This window comes from Acomys minous, assembly GCF_964271855.1.
Source record: "Acomys minous genome assembly, chromosome: 8".
Lineage (NCBI taxonomy): Eukaryota > Metazoa > Chordata > Mammalia > Rodentia > Muridae > Acomys > Acomys minous.
In genome coordinates this window covers 3,386,868-3,401,029 of record NC_140489.1, presented here as the reverse complement: position 1 = coordinate 3,401,029, position 14,162 = coordinate 3,386,868, and the positions used below count along the sequence as shown (strand labels likewise).

The window sequence follows — 14,162 nt, the reverse complement described above, 5'->3', positions numbered from 1 at the left end:
TTAATCCCAGCACTTGGGAGGCAGAGGTAGGCAGATGTCTGTGCATTTGAGGCCAGCCTGTTCTACAGAGCTGGTTCCAGGACAGCCAAAAATAAGTAAACAAATAAACCGTAAGATAAATAATCAAATGTGGCCTTGCAAATGTAGTTTAAACTACCTTGGGTGCTCTGACGTCAAACGCCCCATGAGCGCACCATTCCTACAGCTGCGTGTTAACTGAGTAGCTGATTGAAAAAAATTACAGGACTTGAAGCACAGACAATCTCAGTTTTCAGTTACTAATAATTTCACTAATTTAGATTGGTGTCAGGCTTCTTCTAATTAACGTATGAAAGTCATAAACATACACATTTAAGAAAAGAATCCTCACCATCCACTTGCAATTCTGCAGCCACTGAGTCTTTCTCTGTTTTATATACAATAAACCCCATCACAGTAAAAATATGTAACATTGATGATCATTATTTCAATATAAATGTTTGTGTTTGGTTATAAACCAACATCAGAAAAGGCCTCTTACTCTGAAGGAATGGCAGGTTCATGTTCAATTGAGAGGAGCTGTCACTGACACACAGAGCTTTGTCTTGAGCTCGGGAATTCCAGCTGGGTCCAGCTGCCAAACGGTCCTCTTCAAGCAGAACAGCGACCACCTTTGAAAGACAAGTGAGCAGGGGCTGGAGAGGGGGCTCAGCAGCAAAGAGCACTCTCTTGCCGGGGACCTGGGTTCAAAGCTCAGCCCCTCAACGGTAGCTGCAACTCTAGTCCAGGGACAATTCTGCCTCTGTAGGCCCAGAATGAACACATATGATACATCAATAAGCAAGCAGGCAAAATATCCATACATACAACATAAAAGATAAATTTTTAAAAAGAAAAACCATCCCCAAGACGACAGTCTTTTTTTTTTTTTTTTTCTTTTTTGGTTTTTCATGGCAGGGTTTCTCTGGCTGTCCTGGAATTGCTCTGTAGACTAGGCTGGCCTCAAACTCACAGAGATCTGCCTGTATTTGCTTCCCTGAGTGCTGGGATTACAGGCATGTTCCACCATGCCCAGCTGAGCTATCTTTCTTAAAATGCTGGCACCATGCTAGCCTTCCTTTAAAAATCACCTTTTGTAGATCCTATTTCTACAAATAAATGCTTGGTTAAACCATACCATACATAACTTTTTTTTTAAATGTTCTTTTTGCATAATAATAGCAAACTAATATGCTGTCCAGGATGCCATTATTTCATTTTACATGTTGTTTGCTTCACTAAATACAAACAGATTCCAGAGGAGGCGGGAACCTGTATATCTAACACCTTCAAGCAAGCAAGGCACTAAGGAAAAACAGACAACCATCACTCACTGCATCCCATGTCAGCATTAAATGCCTGCAACAGATCTAAGCAGGTCATCTCTACAATGTGAAAAGACTCGGGAATTAGCCGAAATGGTGAGAGGAAGGCAGGCAATATGAAGCAAGGAATGTCAGGATTGTGCTTTAAATTGGACAGAGATGTGCTAGGCATAAAAGATGCCTATGAAGCCAGGCGTGGTGGCGCACGCCTTTAATCCCAGCACTCAGGAGGCAGAGGCAGGTGGATCACTGTGAGTTCGAGGCCAGTCTGGTCTACAAAGTAAGTCCAGGGTAGCCAAGGCTACACAGAGAAACTCTGTCTCGAAAAGACAATAAAACAAAAACAAACAAACAAAAAAACAAGACGCCTGTGAGCTCAAGGCTGAAGCAGCCTCCCCTAACCTGTCATTGCCTGTTTCCCCGCATCTCACTGCCCTGAACCTGAAGACTCTGAAGTTCCCAGAGCTTTATACTAAAACAGAGTCTAACAATAACAACAACATGCCAAGCCTAATCCTATTTCTGAACCACAAACTCCTGCTAACTGTGACACTGAGGCAAAATAACCGCAGGTAATGGTAACAGAGTGAAAAACAAGCCTGATCCAGGCCAACCCGCCAAGGCCTAACATTACTAGGCTGCTTATGTCTGCTCCATATTTAAATTCTAAATTGATTTAAAACGTTCAAGCAACATAGAGATCAAACATCAACTTCATATCTTAATATATTAGAAACAACCCATGTTAGTATGTCACAACTGTGTTAAAGAGCTTTGTGCTTGGGGAGCTGGACTACTACAAGTCCACTGACAACCTAGCTCAGTCTATTCCGCCTCCTGAAAGCCTTCCCTGCCCAGCTGGAGGCAAGCACAGCCCCTCCTCACGCCGCTGTTACCCTCCCACCCACTGTTCTCACATGTATCTGAGAAGGGCTTTGGCTTAGGATTTTCTTTTGTTCTGTACCTATAAAAGCTTAATGAAAATGTTTGCCATGTTGGAATATGGTATTGAGAGTAACCTAAAGCCATGTGCCCAGGCCAAAGTCACTCAAATTTGGCTGCAGAATAAATTCTCCTATTCCATTTGAGGTGTTTTTTACATCAACAGAAGATTGTTTTCTTCTAGAGATTTATACCAAGTATGTTGGGGTAAAAGTAGTATGATTAGGGTTAGTTTCAAAATAATCAGATAAATGATGAAAAAAGTTCCAGAATACAAAAGAAGAAGTCGGGTGAGGTGACATCTGCTGCAGGACAAGGAGCCTCACTATTATGTACTTTGAAATTTTCCATAGCCTGTTGTTAAAATCTTGAGTTTGTTAGTTACAAATACCATATAGCTTTATACTTGCTTTGCCAGGTTAACATGCTTGCCTTAGAGTCTATAATTATTTTCAACTGTAGGAAATTATAGTAAAGAACCCCTAAAACACAGAATTTTCAGTGATCCATATTTACTTAGTGTTATTTTGCATACAAGGACTTATGAATGTATTACTGAGAACCCATTAGAAAATGCCGGAAAATGAAGAAGTGGTGCTAAAGCACGGGCCGGCAGCGTGCCCTAGCTCTGTCTCTGAACACAATGGCCCCGTCAGCATGAACACACAGAGTACCTGACACGCTGCCCGGAGGAAACTCGACAGCCGCGGGGTGTCAATCTTTGGTACAACCGTGACACCAGGGAAGTCTTTTTCTTCACTACCTGAAATACAGTAAGTTTATTAAGTCAACCAAGGGGGACTCCATACAGCTCTGCTTTTCAAATCACAGCATCGGAAGCAGTGTTACAAATACTGAGAAGCCTAGAAGAAAACTCAGACACGGCATTACATCCTCTACATCTACCTGTGATGCCCCCCTCCCCCATTTCACATTGCTTTACAGTAAGTTCTTAAGGAACGCAGTAAAATGAACCGGTGTGTTTGGTGTGAGTGTTAGGTTACAGGTAGGGATAAAGATGAGAAATCAGCAACATTTATGGTCCAAGGCACTTGGAGTAAGAGATGCCAACCCAACAGCTTTCTTAATGGTGACACCTACTTGAGGATATATTCCTTGCCTCATAGAGACAATTCGTTAGAAAACTAAAGTCAACCAGTAAAGTGTGTTGCATGTGACTAGCTGAAGGTAGTCTTCTAGAGACCTCTGAACTGCACTGTTGAAACACAAGTCCAAAGAGCACGAAAAGGTGAAAAGCCTCTCCTGATGAGAACGAGCCATCCCAGGCTCAGGCCAGTTTGCCCGACAGTTATATGGTGACAATCTGGAGGACAGTATCTCCCCCACTGGTCAGGGCTGACTGGGTTCCAGGCCAGCACAGTATCTCCCCGCCCCCACTGGCCAGGGCTCAGACTAGGTTCCAGGCCGGCTTAATGATTCCCTGTGATTCAGCAGCTCTGAGCTCATTCATCAACATGAGCTCGCTTGTTTCTTCAAAGGATTATTGGAAGAGTGCTTCCACAGTCATACACTAACAACCTCATCAAAAAGAAACATGAGAAAAAGGAGTTAAGTAAAAACACAGCAAGACACACTGTAAAGAGCGCGGGCGCTCGGCACTCAGGGTTACCTCCAGACACAGCAGGACACACTGTAAAGAGCACGGGCGCTGGGCACTCAGGGTTACCTCCAGACACAGCAGGACACACTGTAAAGAGTGCGGGCGCTGGGCACTCAGGGTTACCTCCAGACACAGCAGGACACACTGTAAAGAGTGCGGGCGCTGGGCACTCAGGGTTACCTCCAGACACAGCAAGACACACTGTAAAGAGCGCGGGCGCTGGGCACTCAGGGTTACCTCCAGACACCGCAGGACACACTGTAAAGAGTGCGGGCGCTGGGCACTCAGGGTTACCTCCAGACACCGCAGGACACACTGTAAAGAGTGCGGGAGCTCGGCACTCAGGGTTACCTCCAGACACAGCAAGACACACTGTAAAGAGCGCGGGCGCTGGGCACTCAGGGTTACCTCCAGACACAGCAGGACACACTGTAAAGAGCGCGGGCGCTGGGCACTCAGGGTTACCTCCAGACACCGCAAGACACACTGTAAAGAGCGCGGGCGCTGGGCACTCAGGGTTACCTCCAGACACAGCAGGACACACTGTAAAGAGCGCGGGCGCTGGGCACTCAGGGTTACCTCCAGACACCGCAAGACACACTGTAAAGAGCGCGGGCGCTTGGCACTCAGGGTTACCTCCAGACACAGCAGGACACACTGTAAAGAGCGCGGGCGCTGGGCACTCAGGGTTACCTCCAGACACCGCAAGACACACTGTAAAGAGCGCGGGCGCTCGGCACTCAGGGTTACCTCCTGACACAGCAGGACACACTGTAAAGAGCGCGGGCGCTGGGCACTCAGGGTTACCTCCAGACACCGCAAGACACACTGTAAAAAGCGCGGGCGCTCGGCACTCAGGGTTACCTCCTGACACAGCAGTGCCTTCTGCTGGGTGCTGGGTCCACACTTCCCTGGTTCCTATATCTTCAGTCTGAATGTCTCTCTCAACATTATCTTCGTTGTACTGAACGTAGGCCTTGGAGACAAAAGCAGGCTAGAAGTAACATCTACTTTCAAGTTCAGAGCAATTTGTCATTACTGAAAATAAAAGCAACTACATTTGTTTAAAAAGATGAATAAACTTAAAAATATTAAAATAAGCACTCCTGGCGTTAGGATCGGGTTAGTCGTGGGGGACTTTCTCGAACATTAACTGATGTGGGAAGATCCTGTCTAAAAGCGGTGACACAACTGCCTGGGCTTGGGTTCTGGACTATATAAGAAAGGAGAAAAAGACCTGAGTAGAGCTATGAGCAACCGTCACTCTACTCTTCTGATGGCAGGTGTAACTAGCTCTCTCACACTCCTGCTGCAGAGGCTGGCCTGCTAGGATGGGCCGTAACCAGGGCTTGTGAGTGGAAATAAACTCCCCCTAAGCTGCTTTTGTTGGGGTATTTTATCAGAGCAACAGAAAAGACACTCAATGCCTGCCATCTGTATCAGTCACTCATCGTGCCCAAGAGGCTAGCTTCAGACTTCACATCCTGTGAGCACATTTATGAGGACCAGGATATGAAGACACACTTTCTCCCAACTGTAGCCTTCAAAAACCATGACGTAAGGCACTCACTTATACTATTCCTTCGTATTATCACTTAGATAACACATTTTTTCTTTTTTACTAACCTGCTTGGTATTTTTTTTCCCGAAGTTCCTAATGTACATGTCATATTCATTTACTGGTGGTAGGTCCAAGAGAGAAAAGGTGAACGAAAAGTCTAAATCAATAAGCCGGAGCAGTTTTGCACTTCGTGTCCTTTAAAACAGATTGTAAACAAAATTTAATTTAATAATATACTCAGGGACATGCAAGAGGGTATGTTTTAGGGTCACATGTAAATAATTAGAGTGAGTCTAAAGTACCCAATAATTATTTTAAATAGGAGCTGGGGGTGTAACTCAGTGGCCAAATGCTTTCCTAACTTACAGAAGACCCTATGTTAGAGTCCTAGCAGAAAAAGGAAAAAAAACCCACTGGGTAACAATAGTTATAAACTAATGGTGTGAATATACCATGAACAAATGTGTGACTGATCCACTGCAGTGCCCTGAGGTTGGTAAAGTCAAAACATATACACGAGAATATTCATGGGCAGCAACTCGCTTTTTTCATGATTTACTGTGTTTGCTAGTAGGATTTCTATACTATCAGCCACTGTGACAGCCAGGTTTTCAGCCTTCATGTCCCTGAATGCCACAGCATTAATCTAAGAAAATTATGTTTAAAAGTCTCTCTGCACGTGTGGACATCAGTTCTCCTTTGGGTTTGGCTGGACTTCTGGTATGTGATGCTGTGACACTGCTGTGAATACTCAGGTGAGGAGTGTCCGGCTCTGTCCAGCCTCCCTCTTAGCATTATGAAGTGACGCAACAGTAGTCTTCTCATTCTTACATCTGCCTGACATAGGTGACATCATATCATTTGGTAAGAGTTTGTTTGACATATCTTTTCCCACCCATTTATTTACAACCTTTCTGTGTCTGACGTGAAGTTTCTTTTCTAAAATATACTTATTTCTCCAGTTGTAAAAGATACACATACGCCTTTAATGCCGGCACTCGAGGAAGCAGGAGCAGGTGGATCCCTGTGAGTTCGAGGCCAGCCTGGTCTACAAAGTGAGTCCAGCACAGCCAGAGCTACACAGAGAGACCCTGTCTCGGGGGCAGGCAGGGTTGATTGTGTGGTTTAATTATTCTACTTACTCACTTGCTACACTGTCTTCCCATTATCTTTGAATGGTACCTTAAGTACACTACTAAACCATAACTTACATTAAGTGCTTTGATCTGCCTGCCTGGGCCTTACAATTACTTATTGTCCCAATTTCCTCTTCAATTATTGGGCTAAACTGCAAACAAATTAATTCTACCTAATGTTTAATTCCAAAAGATACTGCAGTGTTTATTCAGTCAGTACTGATCTCTACATGTTCATAAACTCACCTTTCTTTCCCCTTGTCATCTCCTCCTTTAGGAGTCCTTTTTTTTTTTTTTTTTAATCTGGCATCAATTGCTTCTGCCTGGACAATGCCTGTTGGTTTTAGTCTAGGTCTGTAAGCAAGGAATTCTCATGGTTTTGTAGGCCAGGAAATGTGTATCTTTTACTTTAATTTTTAAAGGACATTATTTGCTTCCAGCACGTGGAGCATGTTTGCCACTGTGGCCTACATTTTCCTTTGAAACCCTCCCACTTAAGCTGCCTGCTCTAACTTTCAAACTGTAGGCTCCCTGGCCCTCTGCTATCTGCGCTCGGCAGCCTACCTGGGTTCTCTCTCACTGGACGCTGCTGTCCTTCTCTGCTGTCTCCATTTATGTTTCTTGAACCTTTTAGGCCACTGTTTATAGTCATCAAATTTTGAACATCTGCGGACACTGTCTTAAAGTGTGGTCTGTGCCATGGCCTTTCTCTTTGCCCTTCCTGGACTCAGTTATACACATGAGATGATTCCTGCTCTGTGTCGCGTCTATGCAGTCACTTTTATATCTGTCCCCTTCCTCAGCTTCACTTCAAATTAGAAAGTTTTCACTGTCCTCTCTCCAACTCACTGATCCTGCCACCTCTGATAATTTGTCATTGAACTAATTCATCAATCCAACTGTTAGTTTCAATTATTCTATTTTTTAAATACATTTATTTTATTACACATGTATAAAACAAACTATACACAGCAGGGAGAACCATGTGACGCTCATAAGAATCATGAGTTCTATAAATGTTACATTCATAGTGGTTTGGCTACTTGTATTTGTCCAGCTTGAAGTAAATGTCTTTCCTGTTTTGTTGGGTCTAAATTTCTGAATGAAATTCAATATCTATCCTATCTCAACTCTAATAACTTAACTTCTTTATCTTGATCTAAAATGATCTTTTCTCCTAACCAACTAAACTTGATTGTAAAACTATACTATCTGGCCTTCAGTGCCCCTCAGAAACTTGAGAAGGAATAAAACTTAAATTCCTGAGTGAACCAGCAGTGCGGGTTACCAGCTTCCAAAATGAACAAATTGACTTAGACGGTTTACTGCCTGAACAGTCACCCAACACTCTCTGTAACGTTGGAGCCTCATCTTCTGCTTTCTGGCCCAGTATCTCTGCCAGATTTATTCACAGGGCAGGAACTATCAAGGATTTGCTTACCCTATCTTGGCAGAGTGCAGCCGTCAACTCTGCCTGCATCTAAGCTGCCCATTTTTAGGCAGATTCTGTTTGTGGCAGGAATGAGGACATTTTGCCTAGTGGCTGGTTTGCCACATTTGAAGCCATCCAATTATTCTATTTTTAGAGAAGAGCCCTAAAGTTTGATTGTCGCACTGATTTCAATGTTCTGATCAAATTCATTGTTTGTCAATTTGCTTATATACATAGTAATCACATGCTATTTTAATCTTATTTTTTAAATCCAGCACTAAAGATTCAGTCTCCGGACCATGCATGGGCCTGTTAATACACTTTATTTCACTCTTGGTTTTAGTTATATGACCCCAATTCCTTGATGCATCTAGTAGCTTATTGGATATTAGACATACAGAAATTTTTGTAGAAATTCTTTTATTTTCTGTTTATTTTCTTCCTGGCAATCAGAATCCAAACAGGCCACACCAAACAGGTCCTACTGGGGTACTCAGAGGCTCAGTGTCATGATCTGAGATGTGATAGTTACTTCCAAAATTGCCCTTATTCCTAGCACAAAGGCCTTAGTGTTTACCAAGGACTTTCCTACTTCAAGGCCCTAATCTTCATTTTCCGTCTGCCCAACTACAGGTGAATGTCACTGTTCCCTACTCTTGCTCCCTACCTGACTGGCCACTTGGAGAGACACATACAGTCCCTGCAATGGGACACAGAGGCAACACAAGGACGGGCACTCTAACGTCTCCTGTGATACTTGGTCCTTTGGGTCCTGGTGGGCTTCACTGTTACTAGTTTTTCATGCAGCCGCCTCAGGATTTGTGGTTACTATTGTTGCTTTAGATTCCGCATTCATAGTTATTTTTAGCTGAAGAGGTATTTTTGGTTTTGTTTTTTTATTCAAACTGTTCATCACAGAAAGTAGTCGAAGACCTGTCCCAATCCTCTGAAACTCACTGTCAAAAAGGAATGCTGCTCTGACAACTGTATGCGGCTCCACAGTATCTGTCATTGGCAGCCGCATTTGATACATCATAGAGGACTGCCTCTGCAAAGGGCTGGCAAGCGGTTACAGGAAGATTTCATGCTATGATCTCGAACATTGTCATTGTTTTTATTATTGTTTGTTTATTATTTATTTATTTGTTGTTTTATTTTGCTTTTAGACCACATTGTCATTGTTTTAGCATCTATTCGACACGGGAAGAATCCATCTATATGCACAAAAACATGCTTCTGACTTGTTAACTGACAGCATAACTATTTCCTAGTGAGTCACAGGTCATTCTAGGCCCCTCTGGTGGGAGACTAGGGAAAGACGACAAGAGAAAAAAAAGCATTCTTTTTCCTTGCCTGTCTCACCCTGCTTATAATATTTCTTGGTGCCTCTGGGCCTGGTTCTGAGCCACTATGGTTCAATGTCCCTGATCACACTATCAGTGACTTTATGGGAGGTCAAATTTAGAAGTTATGATCACCGAGCCACTGCAGAATCAATGTTAGACATTTCTAACTCGTTTGAAACAGTGCTTTGAGATGAGGACTCTAGGGTTCTCCGTCCACAGAGGGAAGCCTAGAGAAGTCTCCCACATTCAGCCGTCCAGGCACGCAGAGGCTAAAGCCATGGTTCAAAGGAGTCTAATTAACACGTGAGCTGGCGGGGCAAGCCTTGGCTCCCACGTACATGAGGACAGTTTCGCAAGTATACAGAATACAAGAACTGCTGGGACATGGAGCGCCTATCTGTATTCCAAGAGCCATGGGGCAACATGAGCAGCCTCAGGCTGCTTATCCAGAGTCTGGCTACTGACATGCAAAGGTATGGCTGTGATTCCGCTGCAGCCAAAACAGACCGTGGGCTGAGTCTGCAACAGCAGCCGTGGATTTACTGCAGATGTTAGACAGCAAGAACCTCGTACACAGAAGGGCACACACTAACCAGAACAGCCAATGAACACAAAGAGCTGTAGTGCAGCTAAAGAAGCTTACCAGGATAGGGGTACAGCTCAGCGCTGGCGTGCTTGCCTAACACACACAATACTGGGTTCAGGCCCTAAACAACCAACAATGAAAGTGGGAAACTCTAGCTTGAAGATCATGGTGAGGAAGAGTACATTAACATACACTAACATGCACTAACACTACAACTGAGATTAGCTCAGTGGGGAAATACAAGGCCCTGTGTTTCATCCAAGCACACTCGCTGCTCACGAACACACACACATACCTGTGGCAGATTCCTCATATACCTACTTTTGCTTAATGGCCTGACTCCGACTCTTCTGACGATGTGAAGCTGTTACAAAATCCACAAAAATTCCACCAACAGGGGTTCTGGGAGTGGAACCATTTGCATCTACATTAAAAAAAGGGGGGGCACTTTGTGACAATGAAATAGTTATTTCAAGCAAAGAAGCAAAAACAAAAAACCCACATAATTGCATATAACAATCATACTCAACAATTTTTTACTTGAATCTGATAAATCACACCAGCAAGAGTTTTAGAAATATTTATGATTTGTCTTAGTGATGGTTTTATTGCTGTGAAGAGACACCATGACCAAGGCAACTCTTATAAAGGCAAATATTTAACTGGGGCTGGCTTATAGTTTCAAAGATGTAATCCATTATCATCACGGTGGGAAGCATGGCAGCGTGCAGGTGGATATGATGCTGGAGAGGCCGAGAGTCTTACATCTTGATGTGAAGACAGCCAGAAGGAGACTGTCTGTATGTATCACACTGGGTGTAGCTTGAGCATTTAAAGACCTCCAAGCCCTGCCTCCACAGTGACAGCCTTCCTCCAACAAGGCCACACCTCCTAACAGTGACACTCCTTATGGGCCAAGCATTCAAACACATGAATTTTTGGGGGCCAAACCTATTCAAACCACCACATGAATATATGCAAAATGTATAGTTTCCTATCACTATCCTACCTACTCTGGAAAAAAGAAAGTAAACCCTCAACTGTGGTTTCATTTTCTAAGACTCCATTTACCTACAGTTACTTGGAGTCTGAAAGTTATTAAATGAGTAATTCAAAAGTCAGTAGTTGGTAAGCACTGAATTGCATGTTGTTCTGAGTAGCCTGATGATATCCCACGGTGCCTGTCTAGAACACAAACCACGCCTCAGTTTGGTGCAGGCCGGCTGTCCATGCTCCGTGCCCCCAACCCAGTCACCTGCCCAGCTCTGGGTATCACAGTGCTAACACTCAAGGAATCCTTACTGATGCCGTACAGGACAAGAATAGCAATATGCATGTGCCAAAGAGGAACCATTAGGACCTTCCTCAAGGACCACCAGACGGCACAGCACACACAGGGACTTGCCGACAGCCTGAGTTGACCCCCAGACCCCACAAGGTGCAAAGAGAGAACCAACTCCAGAACCATGTCCTTTGTCCCCAACGTGAACACTATCACAAGCATACTCTCACACACAAATACAAATAAATAAAAATTTAACAGGGTCTTTGAAATGAAAAGGTAAATGTCCTCAACTTAAGGAAAGATAAAATCCTGAGGCTGCTAAGATCAATGGTGAAACAAATTCTCCATCCATGAAAATATGAACAACAAGAAATTCATGCCACATTTGCTGCGGCATCTTAACCTGCAAAAGCTTCCTCGTCAGCATGGCAGCAGCATGACTGAGAGTGGACGGCACGGTGCTTGTGTGGAGAACAAGAACAGAGAATGTGCTGGAACTGATGGCGACGTGTAATGTCAGAACGCACCCGGGGATTAGAGCTTAGTCAGTGCTCTGGCCGTTGCTGCTCTTGCAGAGGACCTGGTTTGGTTCCCAGCATTCATGGGGCAGGTGTATATGCACATATGCAGGACACTCATATACATAAAATAAAAGCAAACCTCTCAGAAGGCACTTGAGTTATGCAGGCTTAAGCAAGGGCCCACCCTCACCTGCAGGTGAAGAAGTTCACTAGGAGAAGGGACCGCACCTGAAGCAATTCTTCAACTGCAATGAAATCAGGCTCTTCTGAAAGACGCCAGGTGGAAACAACATTCACAAAACTACGCACGATGCAGATGCATGGCTGCAATCCTAGCACTCAGAGGCCAAGGCAGGGAAATTAAGAGTTGAAGGCAAGCCGGGCATGGTGGCGCACGCCTTTTATCTCAGCACTCGGGAGGCAGAGGTAGGCGAACCATTGTGAGTTTGAGGCCAGCCTAGTCTACAAAGGGAGTGCAGGACAGCCAAGGCTAACACAGAGAAACCCTGTCTCAAAAAAAAAAAAAAAAGAGTTGAAGGCAACATTAGGAGATTTCCAAAGAAATGAAAGCCAACAAAAATGTGTAAAGGAAACAGCAGGGCTTAAACAAAGCATGGATCAACTCTGGCACTACATGGAGTACCCTCATAGGGCACATGACAAAGCCAGGTGCAATGTGCACAGCGCCAGGAACTCACACTCACAAAAGCAAATCACTTACACATGTTCCAGCAACTTAGTCAAATAGTGCCGGCAAGAAAGATCTTGTGTGTGGATGTTTCCACCAATGCTTTATCTCAAGAAGTGGGGAAAAAACGTGGAAGAAAGAGAGTTGGAACATAAAGCCTTATTAACAATAACAACAGATCTGACCTCCAGAATCTGCCACCAAAATGAAAACCTCAAGGTTGAATTTTTTTTCCCAAATTAAGCTCATTGCTTTACCCGTTCAAACTAGGACACTGTAGCTTGACGAGACCATGTGCCTGACCTGCATATGATCATAACTGACAAAGGCCCTGATGGGGACACAGTGTGGTGCTGGGAATCACTAAACTGGTGCAGTAACATTCTCAACGCTGCAATGGCTGGGTTAAAACCAGGGTAGGCTGGAAGGACTGATGGTGTGGCACCAAGAACAATTTTAAAGTCCATTCAGGAGCCATTGGGAAGCCACAGACTGTGGGAAAGACTGTAAGCTTTGTCACAGGTAAAAGCAGTCTTGGCCAGCTTTACCCTTGGGCACCCATGGATACCTTGTGATAGACTGAGTGGAGCCATCCTGGGCCTGGAATTCAGGAAGCAGACCTGGGAACCCCACCTGGACTACTGTTTTTCTAATCGACCCTCAATGGGAGAAGGAGACCACCCTTCCCACATGACACAGGCAGGCGGGGAGGAGAGCAGCAGCAGGTTGAGACCAAGCTTGAGCGCACGTGGATCAGCGAACAGGCTGGACCAGCACATAGGCCAGAGACACCTAAGGACCCGTCCCGTGGAACGGATACCGGAAGGTTCACTCTTTTTTCCCTCTTGTGTAAGCTAGTTGGGTTGTATAATGAAGTTTACTTGTTAAGAAACAGAGCCTACAACAGACATCACTCAGGACAAGCCAAGCTGAGGAACAGGATTTTAAGCACACAGGGAAAAGATACAAGTCAGTCCTAAAAGCCATCAAAAGTATCAAGAAACGAGGCCCTAGAAGAACTTCTGAGTCATCTACAGAGCACAGAAAGATGAAGTAGAACCAGCAAGGTGGACATCACCAAAACCGACCAACACTGTCTTAGCATTTTAAGTTGCTCAGATATTAAAATACAAAAGTGTACACTATGACATAAAACTCAATATTAAAATCACCCTCCTCACCCTCCTTCATTGCTGGTGGGAGTGCAAACTTGTACAACCACTTTAGAAATCTATCTGGCACTTTCTCAGAAAACTGAGAATAAGGCTTCCTCAAGACCTAGCTATTCCACTAACTCCTTGGAATATACCCAGAAGATGTTCCACCACACAACAAGGACATATGCTCAACCATGTTCATAGCAGCCTTATTCATAATAGCCAGAACCTGGAAACAGCCTAAATGCCCCTCAGTTGAAGAATAAAGAAACTGTGGTACATTTACACTATGGAATACTAGTCAGCTATTAAAAACAAGGAAATCCCAAAATTCGTGGACAAACGGATGGAACTAGAAATGATCATAATGAGTGAGTTAACCCAGAAGCAGAAAGACTCACATGGTATATACTCACTTATAATTGGACACTAGCCCAAGAGGCATGTCCCATGAAAGTCTTCCCTTACCAGGAAATTGGGATAGATGTGAGGACTTCCTATTAGGACTCAAGGTGAGAGAAATGTAGGAGAATGGGGAAATAGA

General features: G+C 44.2%; 1 protein-coding gene across 1 annotated transcript in view; it reads right to left on the bottom strand.

The window, feature by feature from the left end:
• The window catches only part of DYNC2I1 (dynein 2 intermediate chain 1), a 53,620-nt gene that overhangs the window by 23,971 nt on the left and 15,487 nt on the right, over positions 1-14,162 (bottom strand). The window contains exons 8-12 of the mRNA XM_084792794.1: positions 10,289-10,391; positions 5,533-5,662; positions 4,771-4,882; positions 2,960-3,048; positions 521-650 (exon numbers count right to left, since the gene is read on the bottom strand). Coding sequence (XP_084648920.1) covers positions 521-650; positions 2,960-3,048; positions 4,771-4,882; positions 5,533-5,662; positions 10,289-10,391 — 564 coding nt within the window. The remainder of the gene's footprint in view (positions 1-520; positions 651-2,959; positions 3,049-4,770; positions 4,883-5,532; positions 5,663-10,288; positions 10,392-14,162) is intronic.